Here is a 13,982-nt window from a genome sequence, read left to right on the forward strand (position 1 = left end):
GCAATGATTTTTCCATCTTCCTGTTTGAGTGGTGGAGTGGTGAGTTAGAATATGGAGCATGGCTTTGGTGTCAGATGGGGTTTAAATGTTGGTCTTGCATCTTTATTAATTACATGGTTCTCTGAACCTATTTCCTCAGGTCTAAACTCTCAGAGCTGTAGTGAGGAATAGCACTGATGCGTGTGAAGTAGCCTGTCCTTATCTGACACACAGGAGGGACTCGCTGATGATGCCATTTTTACCCATGTGGTCTTTGTTCTCCAATCTTCATAGTGTAGAATAACTGTTTGTGGAAGGAATGGGTGAAACAGCAATCTCAGACATGGAGCATAGATTCAAAGGCAGGCATTATATACATTATTTGAAGGTTTGAAAGAATAGACATAAATTTTAATAAATGGTATTTTTAAAAAACATTTTGTATTATATCTGAAACTTAATTTATTGTCCAATAAATATGGCAGTTACATTGTCATTTCCTGCCAGTTCGATGTGTTGATTAATTTTGTAATGGAGAACACAGACCAGGTTTAAGAATATTGAATAATTTATAAGTGATAATAGATTAAAAATCATTTACTACTTTCTTATATTTGGGGAAGTGAAATGTATTTTAAAACCTTGACTATATCTAAGCAGAATTAGGCAAAAGGGGAAAAATTAAAATAAACAGATATGTAATTGGCTATGAAAAGAATAGGCATGGCAGAAAACATGAGACAACGTATATGTCTTAATCTACCGGTTATATATAGCTTCAAAAACAATTTCATGATAACATTAGTCACTCAGGACCAAAGTAGACAGTTCTAATAATCTTGAAAGAGTTTGTCACCATCATTTTCCTATTAGCTATACTAACGGGTTATAAATCCATTTTAATTACAAGTAGTAAACAACACTGTGTTATACCACTTCAGTAAGCATGGCACCATTTCTAATACAGTATGACTTTGACACCTTTGAATTAAAAAATGATCCAACTTTAGCAAGGGAGAACTGAAGTTGATAATTACCTGGTGAGTTTAGGTTATGTGCTCAATTTGAATCAATGAGACATCAAGGTGGACTTTGCACTCTGTTGGAGTATTAGCTGTGGGCCTGGCCAGTGTTCAAAAGATAATTGTCCCTTTTATACTCCCCTCCTTTATAGACTTGGGACTTGCTGGCTGCTGCAATGAAGCAAAATCTCACGTACATATACATTTGAAATATTTACAACTTGTAAATGGGTGAAACCACAATTATTCCCTAAAATTAGAAAGTTTGGTGAAGTGGTTTGGATGTTTTCAGTTTGCTTCCTTCTTAACTAAAGCCCCTTAGAATTACATGTTGAGTTCAGCCAGATACATTTGGATCTTGTTCAGATGCAAATTTTCTTTCTTTTATTTTCCTTCAGAAAAGTAACTTACGTATGTATGCTAGTTAGTGCTTCAAGGAAAACCTCCTGATCCGCTCAGAAATGTGCCAAGGAATTCTGGGAGGATATGGATTCCTCTTACGCAAGGAAAGAGTCCGTGCATTTTAAAGTAGTGATTCCCTCTGCAAACGTCCCTTTAAACATTTCCTCCTTCTCTTTGCAGTGGATCATGTATAAAATGGCTGCAGTTTTTTTTTTAATTAAAAAAAAAAATCTAATTGACAGGAACCTGAAATGGTGCCATTGAACTGGCATGCGGAACACGACATCATAGTGTGTCAGTACTGGAGGGGCCCTTTGGACTCATCTGATCGACCCCCCTTTTTCAGAGATGAGATACAGGCAGGCGACTTGCCCACCGCCCATCTGTCACAGAGGGAGTGGGTGGCACAGCCAAAACAAGAACCCAGTCTTCCTGGTGCCGCATTTATGGGCTCTTTCCAATTTCGGCTGCCTCAGTTTTTCGTTTTGTTTGGCATTTGGGCTTTTTGGCATTTGCTGGGTCTGCACATTTTGGTATGTAGAAAATTAACAATTTTTTAGCGTGTGAATGATTGAGGTGGAGACAGAATACTGTGTTACAGAAATACTAGATGGAAGAACTTGAAATAAATAGACTTGAACTCAGAGTCCCTTTTCTCACAACCAAACATGAAGTCTCTGACTATATAACCAAATGGCTAATAGCAAATGTTTTTGATTTTTTAGAACAGAAGAATCGATAATAGAAGATGATAAGAGGAGGTACGTTTGGTATTAAAGCTGGCTTTCATTTGGATAGTTTTGGCCACACCTCATAGATTTAATTTAACATAGATTAATTTAACTCGCAAATGTAATTGGACACTGTAGCACACTACTAGCAATATGGATTCCATCAGAAAAACATTTGGCACGGCGTATGTGATCTGTAAAAGAACTTTCCCAGGATTTATTATCTTTCCTTCTTTCAAGCAAGTTTGGTTTTTGTCCTGTGCATGTGGCCTGTAGTAGTTTCTATCCTGTGGCCTTTCAATGTGCTGTTCTCCCTAACTGGATGACTTCCCTGCGTTCTCTCAGCCTTCTCCGTCCTCCCACTCCTCCTCCTCTGGTTAGCTGCACCTACTCTCAGCATTCCTTAGCTCGCTCTCTCTCTCTCTCTCTCTCTCTCTCTCTCTCTCTCCCCCCATCTCCTAATTTTATGTTTGTATCTACTTACAGATTAAATGTTTTTGTGTGTCCATAGCATTGAATACCACTTTGGTCACTCTGAATGCTGAATAAATGTTACTTGTCACTCCACTGATATTTATCACTATACTAAATTATAACATCCCAATTTCTTTTCCTTCTCATTATAAGTAAAATATCTAAAAATTCTACTAGCTCAACACAGCTATCTTTTTTTACATGTAGCTTCTTTTTAACAGAAAAAAAAACAAACCAATTATGTTTCCAAGGGTGATACTATTCTGAATTCTACTTTGGAAAAGTCATGAGTTATTTTAATAATTCTGTAAGTGTTTGAAGTAGTCCACGCTGTCACTTTCTGCAGATAATAGTACCGCTTAAATTGGTCTGATTTTTCTAGTATGTCTCCTTCTTTTCATTAAGAAACTACGGAGGAGTGTATGTTGGTCTCCCATCTGAAGCTGCCAATATGGTATCCAGTCAAACAAAGACTGTTCGAAAAAGTAAGTAAAGTCATGTGATATTTATTTTCTATAAATATTTATTTTATATTTTGTGAAAAAATATAATTTATATTTCAGCTTGCTTGACTCAACCTACATATTACTGAATGGCAGTGAACCATATATATAAGAACCACATATCTGTTCATTGTAATCATTTACTGAAATTGCCAACCATATGATAAAAGTCATTCCAGAGCAAACGTTAGCTTCCATTTGTGATTATGCTCCATGGGTGTTTTTAATTTCTTGTTAATTTCAGTGGTGATCAGTGTGAAAATGAAAGCTAATGTTTTAGTTAGTGTATGGAGTTTTTGCAGAACATAAAGGTAAATTCTGGTAGTACATTATAAAAATGACTAACTGATAATCACTGGTGATTAGAGGAAAAATAACTGTCTATTGTATAATTAAATGTAGTGAGGCTCCTTTTTCTGAATTTTAATAGTAAATGTGGGGTGAAGGAAGTCCTTTTGGATAATAGGCATGACTGTAGCCTTGTAGTAGCTTCTTAAGTACATTTTTAAGTGAGGCTTGTGATAAAGAATGCTGGTTTATTAAGTGCTGTACACTTGTCTCAGGTATAGTTTTAAAGGACTATTAATATGTTTCATTTGCACACAAGGCTGTATATTACGTTAACATACTTTAGTTATTTATTCCTCATTGCTATTTCTCTACTTTATGATTTAGACTAGCAAATACATATATGTAACCACTATTTGTAGTTTTATAGGAAACTACAATATGTTCTTTATAATCTGAACATTTTTAAAAATTAACTTTTCTTAATTTTCTCTTTAAGATTAGAAGAAAATATGACAGTAATCAAGAGGTACTGTATATTTTTCTAAATAATTGTATATATTTAGCCATGATGATGAATGAACTGTAGATGTTATTGCTATGTATTTGTAAGAAATCTTGGACTTCAAGATTAGGAAGCGGTCTCTGCTTGTGGTTAAATCAATGGAACCGAACATTTTTTCTTGTAAAGAGGTCTTTAATGATTAGATCAATTTTCTTTGTATTTTTTCAAAAAATTTATTTTCTTTCAGATGAAGCTTAATTCATTTAATAAGAACAAGCCAAGTTTTTACCAGAAACACTGAGGTTTTACTCTTTATTGACAAAAACTTGGAAGGGCTAGAACCTTGGAAATGAGAGGGAGAGACTAGAAGAGGCTGAGGCTGGGAATTAGATTAAGATCAACATTAAGTGTGTGACAATAGACAGAGGCTAGTTAGTATACAGAGAAGCGGTGTATTAGTACCCAAACTCCAGTAGACGTGGGCAGCCAGCAGTGTACAGAGATGCAGTTATGTAGGAAGGAATAGTAAAGTCATAGGCCACGTTTACTGGTTGGGTATCGTAAAACATGTTCAATAGGGATGGAAGAAACTTGTCTAAAAGATGAAGCACTGTGCACCTGGGATCCTGCTGAAGAGCCTGGAGTTAGAATTATAATAAGATGAACAAGAACAAGGACAGGAGAAAATAGCTTTCATTTATTAACTACCCTCTGTGGACCAGTCTCTAAAAGACACCCAAGCAGCCTTTCCATAGTGGCAGAGTCTCGGTTCACCTGGTCCAACAACGTATTTGATGATTGGCTCCCTGCTGTCTTTCAGTCTTGCTGAGTGACTCCCGGTCTCCTGTGAACCTTCAGTGATCAGGAATGCTCTGTCTCCTGAGATTCCTGACAGAGCCCATTCTCTTTTGGCATCCCAACAGCCTTTGATTTGAATTCAGTCTCTTTCACTTACTAGCTGGGCAAGTTACTTCCCCTTTGTAGCCTCCATTTTGTAATCTGTGAAATGGAACTAAGGCTTAGCTTGAAGGGTTGTTGTTAGGATCAAATATGAAATGCATGATAGCTTCTGCGATCATCATCATCACCATCATCACTATTAGCATCATCATTATATTATTCTTTTGTGTAATCAGCATCCAGCCATTGGCAGATGCAGACAAGACCGATTTGATATTGAGCCAACTTCTTGCAACCTAGAGTTGGTGTTTGGGAGGGGAGAGCTCACAGAATAAGCTCATAGGTGGAGACACATCAGCTTTCCCACCGGGGGTGGGGACACAGAAGCTGTAACCAGTTTCTTCCTGACAAGAACTATCACAATTTTGGGTGGCTACTTCTGTGAAGACTTTCTCATCAAGGCAACAGCGTCATGGAGCTTTAGTCACTAGTGCCTGTGAGCACATCAGGGTTTTGAGTTTCTCTTTAGGAATTTGCTTGAGATTTTCTATATTTTTATATTTTTCCAATATTTTTAATGGAGTTGTAACACTCCATGTAGATTTCTAAGTTCCCCGCCAGTTTTGCCCTGTGCAGTAGAACTTTCATTATTTTCATCAAATAGAAGAGATGATATAGTTGAAGGAAAGCATACGTTACTGTTCACCCTCCTGAAAACAGGGTGTATTTCAAAAACCATGGGAATGGAGTGGGAAAAGGTACCATTTGGGTAAGAATCAGGGGACCCAGTAGCTCAGTTAACACAGGACCTTAGTTGAATCCCATACCTTCTCCAAGCTTGTCTCAGTTTTAGTTTTTTCATAGGAGACAAGATGATTACTAAATTTTGTGTGTGAATCTAACATTCTCTGATAATAGTTTGGCATTATTGCTATTAAGCCAGCCCATGTAACTTTTTACTGATCATGGCCATGAATATATATTATTTTATTGCCATCCTTCTCTCTTCTCAGTTTTCCCTATTTCTACACAATCAGTATGATCCTGATTTTTCTTTTGCCTCCTTTGAATTACCTGAAAAGTTTTCTAAGTTGAAACACTGTCCATTTTTCGTAGTTTCTAAACATCCACTTACCTGTAATATGTCTGAACTTATGGCTTTCGTGGCTTAATTTTTGGGGCAGAAACCCTGATAAGACTATCCTTTGGAGAGGAAGACATTTTATGGAAAGGATTGGAGACTTTTTTTTTGACCTAACATGTAAAATCTCTTTTGAAATAAAACCACTGAACTCACTCAAAGCCCAAAGTTGACTTGGTTACTTTTTGAAATAATTTGAGGAATTATTTCAGAATCTTCTAAAATTACTTATATCATGATACAAATGGGTAGATTCTTCTACGGATGATTCACGGGTGAAAGTTACACCCATTTAGATGTCTGGAGTGCTGCCAGCACAGAGGAGCTTAAATGATGTGTCTCGGATGCCAGTGGATGGACTAGCTTCGTCAGAACCTCCCCGCTCCTGGGGGAGCTTCACGTAATGTGGATGATTAGCCCCTCCCAGGAGGGTCTGCCCAAGTAGGGAAGTTATGGGATTGTGGCCGAGCTGTCTGCACCTTTAATCTAGGTGACATTGGCATGCAGCTAGGTTTGGGCATTATCATGTTGTATTTTCATTGTAAGTTTGTAAGTCTCTTTCTCCACTCGACTTTGTCCCTTTATATAAGTATCATCAGTGGTTAGTGCTGTGCTGACTACGTATTAAGTCTCAAATAAATATTAAGAGAATGCTGAATGTGTGTTTTAAAAAGAAAATCAGCAAATAATTGATAGGCTTAAAGCTGATATATATTTTTTGAAGTTGTACCTTTTCAGACTTGCTAACTCTTTTCCCTTTTTCTGTTTGTTGTCTTCATAGCTTGCTCATCAGGATTTAGAAGGAAATTCGCCCCATGGGACGTTGTAAAGTGCACAGACGTTTCCAAGGGAATTCTAAACAGTTACCTACCGTCCTACCCCAAATTCTTAAGTCTACAGTTAAAACAATGGGTGCATGTTGAATGGTGTGGTACCAGGAAGGATTTGGTTACCTAGTACACTCGTATATGGAGCTTGCTGTGGTCCACCTATGAGAGACACGCTAACAAACCGTTGTTGCCCTTCCAGCCTGTTCTCCTCCAGCACCATTTTCAACCTGGCCGTTCAACACAGTTCAAGAAGATCATGTCTTTTCACTGATACTTTTTTGATAGTTTTTATATAACAAAATCCTTATTCTATTTATAACTTAAGATGATAAGGCACTATAAATGATTTACCTAAAGTAATATATTTGTGTTATCTTTCACTATTTCTACTTCACTTTAATTTTTACCTGTAAAATTGTTAAATTGATTCTTACTGTTCTCTCTTTCGGTTTTTTACGATATGGGTTTCAGCTTTATTTAAATGTCAGAGAATTTCCTTTATTGGGAACAATGTACAACATTGCAATATTTAAAAATAATTCACTGAAATTTGCATGCCGTCTATACGTTTTGATTAACTTCCCATTTTCTTTAGTCAAAGGCTATGTAACTACAAATATGTCATAGCCGTTGAGTTTCCCATTCTGCCTTTGAGCGATCACAGCATCTCATCATGTTAATTCCATACTATTTTTAAGGATTTGTGACTGATGGTTAGTGGGATATTTGGAAAGTTCTTACTTTGATAATGATCACCCACGTGTATCTACTAAGTATTGCAATGTAAATTATTCAGTTTACCAGTGTATTTCAACAATTAAACTATTTTTATCCCTCTTTACCTGGATTTCTTAATAATTTTTCAAAAGAACACTTTGAAGGAAGTCACACATGGCATTGTGATGTGTGGATACAATATATCAGTATGTAAAGATCATAACGTATAAATAGATTGCCATGAAAAAACAAAATTTTTCATAAGAAAAGCATCATCTTACATATTTAGTCCATATGACAACCATAGGGACATCACATTGATAAAGAAAAAAAAAGTATCGATGGTAAGAATCACTAAGAAATGATCTTGATACACGTATTCCTGTCCTATTTCCATAATGGTATGTAGACGGGCTATTAGCAGTTTATCACAGAAGGATAACAGAGTCATTTTCTGAATACTTTAAATTTTGCAGTAATTTTAAATTTACGGACCTGTGTAAAAGTAGTATAGAAAGTTCCTATATGCCCTTACCCCAGCGTCCCCCTGATGTTAACATATTACACATAGTACATTTGTCAAAATTAAGAAATTGAACATTAATATAATGCTATAAACTACAGCCTTTAATTATATTCTATTAGTTTTTCCATTAAAATGTCCCTTTTTTCTTGTCCAGGATATAATCCGAGATTCCATTGCATTCCTTTACAGTTGGTCATCCTGTCTCCTTAGTCTCCTCTTCCTGGCATTTTCTCAGTCTTTCCATGTTTCTCATGACCTCGACACTTTCGAAACATACTGCTTGATATTTTGTAGTATTTCCCTCAATTTGAATTTGTCTGATGTTTTCTTAAGGTGAGACTGGGAAGAATGCCATAGAGGTGATGTGGCCCCTGTCATCACATCATGTAATAGCTCATGATTTTAGTGTGACTTTTACTGGTGATATTAACTGGGATCCCTGGCTGGGGGGTGTCTGTCTGGTTTCTCCCCTGTGAGGTTTCCAGTTTTTCTTTTCCATCTTCTGTTCCTTATAAGTGGGTCAGTAAGTTTAGACCCAAAGGAGAGGAGAATTAAGGTCCACCTCCTGCAGAAAAGAGTATCAAAGAATTTCTGGGTATTTGTTAAAAGCCCCAGTAACTAATAAGTATTTGGGGGGAGATACTTTGAGAGTCTGCAAACATCCTGGTTCTCGTTAAAGATTTGCCCACCAATTTTAGCATTCATCCTCCGACGTTGCCTCCAGCATTTGTTACTGAGATGTTCCACAGGTGGTTTTCTACTTCCCTCGTCCCTTCACACGTATTGCTTAGAATTTCCTTTAAGGAATATTTGTCCCTTTCCCCCATTTGCTTCTTTATTCAATCATTTATTTATGTCTGAATAGATAGTCATTTTGTTCTTTACATTATAATCCAATACTATCAGTATTTTATTGCTCAAATTGTTCAAGTTCTGACCATTGGCAATTTTTTCTGTTTGGTTCTTGAAAAACCCCATGATGGTTTTATCCCCCTTAGGTTGACTTTTAATAGCACACAGGCCTATACAGTAAAAACCCAATTCAAAAGTAAGTTGAAACACATTCCTAAAAAGTCATCAAATTTCATTATAAATGAATAGTGTTTTCCATATTATGACAAGTCTTAACATTTTCCTTCAACTAGACATTTAAATTTACAACCCAGTGATTCTTACATGTTAATGATACTTGCCACCCACTTACCTATGTTTTCAGGCTAATGATTATAATCTTTATTAAGTACTGTAAGAATCTTGAGTGACAGACTTAGAGAAGAATAACTATTAACATTAAGACCTTTCAAAAGAAAAGTGAGAGATTGGTGAAGGCTTAGAAATGCCTGAAATTTAAGAGATTTTTTTTTTTTCCAAACTATATATTTTGTTTTCTTGTAAAAATTACCAGGAGTATATTGTGGAGAGATGAATTTCTGAGACTTTTTGATGAATGCAATTGTATTAGAAAAGGTTTCCTTAAGAAGCCTATGCTAGGAGACATTTATTCTTAGACTTAGTTAAAGAAGACTGCTAGAGTGTAGTTTTTGGAAGAACTGTTTGAATATCTAGAATGTAGAAATCTGGTTTTGGCAAATATGTACAACCAACTTCTGGGATTTTAAAATTGACGACTGGCTGGCCCAATGAACTGAGTTTTTTCAGAAGTGATCTGAAGTAGGTTCTGGGGAGAGAGGTGGGATGATAGAAGGTGCTAAGTTAATACAATGGGGAGGTTGTCTCTGGGTTTTTGAGTTGGTAAGAGCTTCATGAGGAAGAGAAAACAGGTTTATTTTGGGAAATGGGAACTTTATGTGGTTGTATTGTATTCATGCCCAAGGTTGTAAAGAATTTCAGGAGTGAAAAAGGTATGTAAGGAACTCATTCCCAGGAAAAGAGTTTACATTTTATTTGCTTATTTTTATTTCATGCACATGATAAATCCAGGTAATGCAGAATGATGTGCTTTTCTGTAGATTGTATAATTCTTTTAGTGCTTTTCTATAGATCAGGGGTGTCCAAACTTTTTTCAACGTTTTTCACCAAGGGCCATATGCGGTAAAATACACAAACAGCCGGGCCACTTACTCGAGGTGAAGTACATATTGCCTCACCTGGTTTATTTAAGTAAACTAAATATATTTTTGGAATTTACAGAGGGCCAATTAAAAATGGATTGCGGGCCGCAGTTTGGACACCCCTGCTATAGATTGTATAGAACTCATATCCAGTTCTGATTTTCAATTGTTCAGCAACTGTGACCAGTTGAGTTCCTGCTGTGCTGCAGATAGGCTCTCATTACTAACAGGATGGCTGAAAGACCCAATCCCTGCATTTGAGGGCCTTTAGATTAGTGGGAGTACACTGGGCAACCTGTAATGAACACACAGAGCAGTGCCCAAGGTTGGCATGGATTACGTTGGGAGCACAGAACAGGGGCACTTATGTCATACTGGTGGGTTAGGAAAGATCTCTCCCCCCCCCCCCACCCCAGAACAGTTCTCTGCAGAATCATAAGGGAGAATGCAAGTTAGCCATCTATAGGTAGGAGAAGAAAAAGACTTTGGGCAGAGAACCGTAGATGCAAAGGCGCAGAGCCCGAAGGACCTTGGCATATCCTGGGAACTGCTAGTTCATTCTGGCTGGGTGGGAGGTGATGGGAGTGCGGTGGCAGAGGTGGGCAAGGTGAGCCTGTGAAGAGCTTCATGAGCCCTGCTGGAACTTCTCCAGAAGCAGTCATGGAGCTTGCATGCTGGGTCCCTCCTTTTACCCGTCCTCTGGGGGCTGTCAGAAGGTTTGCTCTTACTGTTTCTTCCAACTCTTGGTTTGCGGGTCTCTCTCTGAAGGAGGCATGAGTAATACTTGGAATTCTATTTTGTGAAGCTGGGGCTTTCCTATTTAGTCTAGGGTACAAATATTTGGAGTTTTTAGACACAGTGCCATTTGTCAAAAGGTTCGAGTGACAACCAAGAACTAGGGCAGAGTTGAATGATAAGGTTCATCACCTACGTGAAACCACACCTTCAAGACTGGGAGAGGTGGGTGTTTTATCTAAGGCGTAGACACCAACACAGAGAGTCAAGGAAAATGAAAAAACAGAGGAATATATTCCTTTAGGAATAACAGAAGCATTCCATTAGGGTAGGACCATGCCTCTCCCAGTAGCAGGTATAACCAGATGCTTAGTAATTAGGCTTCTGATGATGTTGAGACCATTCTATGGCTTCACATATTTCTCCCATTTCTTTCTCCACAAAACCATTCCATTACATGAAGACACACTTCTTTCTCCAGTGGAGTCTCTAACACATAATTTAGCACTCAAGTACGTATTTTGCTTATTCTCCAAATATTTAAAGTACTGTGGACTCCTTAGAAGGCAGGTGCCTTGCACTAGTATATTCTTTTCCATTCTTAGAACTGGGTCCCAGGGACCCACGATGAAGAAACAGCCTTAGGTTGGTAGGAAAGCAAAATAATTTGTGACTCTCTCCCAGACTGGGAAACACTTCTGGGGCAACTGTGGCGTCTTCTCTAGAACGGGTATCTTTGGGACAATTTTCATGGCCTTTGGCAAGACATTTGGCTTTTCTTCACCTTGGAAATTTTCAATGAGTGAGACAAAACCTAATTCTCCTCTAAGGTTGTTAGCAGAACTCATGCATTCATTGATCATTCATCTAACAATTATTTCCTGAGCATCTACTGATTGTTTTCGGCATTGGAGATGCAGCAGTGAACAAATCAGAAAGAAGTCCTTGACTTCATGGAGCTTATGTTTTATAGAGGGGAGACACACTAACAAATACATAGGTAGTTGTCTGAGTGATAAGTTCTCTGGGGAAAACTAAACCTTAGAAGAGGGGATAGACAGCTAGTAGTTGGGAAGGTCGGTACTGCAATTTTAATCCTAAGCAGGATGATCAGGGAATTACACTGGAAAGAGGACATTTGAAGGAAAAGACCTGAAAGAGAACTAGCTACCCAGATGGGTATCCAGTGGAAAAACATTTTAAGGAGAACGGACAAGTCAAAATTTCTCATGCAGGAGTGTGTATGGCCTGTTTGAAGACGGACAAAGAATTTAGTGTGGCTGGGCCAAGATTACAATGGGAGAGTCATTGGAGAGGCCAGAGGGCTACTGGAGGGAGGGTATTTTGGAGGAAGAGTAGGTCTATTGTTGACGGTTGGCTTTTTAATTAATTTATATATTTTAAAATAAACGTATATATTTAAGGTATATAACATGATTTGATCAACTTATACGTGGTGAAATGAACACTAGTCAAACTAATCAGCACATCATCTCACATACTTACTTTTTGTGTGTGATTAGATCACTTGAAATCTGTCTTAGCGATTTCCAGTATTCAATACAGTATTATTAACTATAGTCATCGTGCTGTACATTAGCTCTCCAGACTCACTCAGCCTACATAACTGCAACTTTGTATCTTTTGACCAGTGTCTCCCCATTGCCCCTATTCTCCCAGTCCCTGGCAACCACCGTTCTACTCTCTGCTTCTGTGAGTTTGACTTTTTTATTTAAGAGTCTACACGTAAGTGATACTATACAGTATTTTTCTTTCTCTGGCTTATTTTACTTAGCAAAATGTCTTCTAGTTTCATTCATGTTGTCATAAATGGCAGGATGTCCTTTTTCATAAATATATATATATATATGCATTCATCCATTGATGGATACTTGGATTGTTTTCATCTCTTGGCTACTGTGAATAATGCTGCAAGGAACATAGGAGTGCAGATACTGCAGATATCTTTTTGAGATACTGATTTCATTTCCTTCAGACATACCTAGAAGCGGGATTGCAGGAGCATATGGCGGTTCTATTTTTAACTTTCCAAGGAATCTGCATCCTGTAACCCATAATGGCTATACTAATTTACATGCCCATCAACAGAGTACAAGGGTTCCCTTTTCTCTACATGCTCGCCAACACTTACTTTTTGATCACAGACATTTTAAAAGGTATGAGGTGATCTCTCATAGTGGTTTTGATTTATAGTTCCTTGATGATATTGAGTATCTTTTCGTATATCTATTGGCCATTTATATGTTGTCTTTTGAGAAATGTCTATTCAGTTTCTTTGCCCATTTTTAAATTGAGTTATTTTCTTGCTATTGAATTGTTTGAATTCCTTATATATTTTGGATACGAACCCCTTGTCAGATGTATGGTCTGCAAATATTTTTTCCCATTCTGTGGGTTCTCTCTTCACTCTGATGATTGTTTCCTTTGCTGAGCGGAAGCTCTGTAGTTTGATGCAGTTCCACTCATCTGTTTTTGCTTTTGTTGCCTGTACATAAACTGTTGGCTCTCATTCTGTGAAGCCCTTGGATGGTTTGAAGCAGAGTCATGTGATCTAACTTGAAACAGAGTTACTGGCTGCTGTATTGTGTGTGGTGAGGATGAAAGCAGGGACAGCATCTGGGAGGTGGTTAGAATAATCTAGGAGAGAGATGATAGTTTGGAACAGGGTGAAAGCATTGGAAGTAGTCAGATTCTGGATATAATTTGAAGACAGTGTGAATAGAATTTGCTGATGCATCAGATACGGGATACAAGACTAAAAGGAGAATTAAGGAGTACTCCAAGGATGCTGGCTGAGCAGCTGGGAGAATGGAGTTGCCATTTGCTGAGAAGGAAAAGACTGAGAGGAGCAGGTTTGAGGGGGGTAATCAGGTGATTAGACACATTAACTTTGAGATGCCTCTTCAACTTCAAAGTGGAGACATAGAATAAGCAGGTGAGCTATCAGGAGGGAGGTCAGAGCTGAAGATAGAAATTTGGAAAATCTGTATCAAGTTAAGTATACAGATGGTATTTATAGACACAGGGTGATGGGATCCCCAGCCGAGTGGGTAGCTGGAGACGAAATTGAGTATTTGGAGTCCAAAAGATGAGGAAGGACCAGTAAAGGAGAATGAAAAGGAACAGCCAGAGAGAA

General features: G+C 37.8%; 1 protein-coding gene across 3 annotated transcripts in view; it reads left to right on the forward strand.

The window, feature by feature from the left end:
* Nucleotides 1–7,616, forward strand: part of LG02H12orf75 (linkage group 02 C12orf75 homolog) — a 103,373-nt gene extending 95,757 nt beyond the window's left edge. For 2 of the 3 annotated variants that reach the window (XM_074326249.1, XM_074326250.1), the window contains 4 exons: nt 2,129–2,164; nt 3,014–3,093; nt 3,899–3,928; nt 6,727–7,616. In XM_074326249.1, coding sequence (XP_074182350.1) covers nt 2,129–2,164; nt 3,014–3,093; nt 3,899–3,903 — 121 coding nt within the window. In that variant the 3' untranslated portion in view covers nt 3,904–3,928; nt 6,727–7,616. Of the gene's footprint in view, nt 1–2,128; nt 2,165–2,990; nt 3,094–3,898; nt 3,929–6,726 lie in introns of those variants that run through there. The other variant, XR_012494079.1, reaches the window with a different exon arrangement.
* The last annotated feature ends 6,366 nt before the right edge of the window (nt 7,617–13,982 follow it).

The sequence above is a fragment of the Rhinolophus sinicus genome, linkage group LG02 (genome assembly GCF_036562045.2).
Source record: "Rhinolophus sinicus isolate RSC01 linkage group LG02, ASM3656204v1, whole genome shotgun sequence".
NCBI lineage: Eukaryota > Metazoa > Chordata > Mammalia > Chiroptera > Rhinolophidae > Rhinolophus > Rhinolophus sinicus.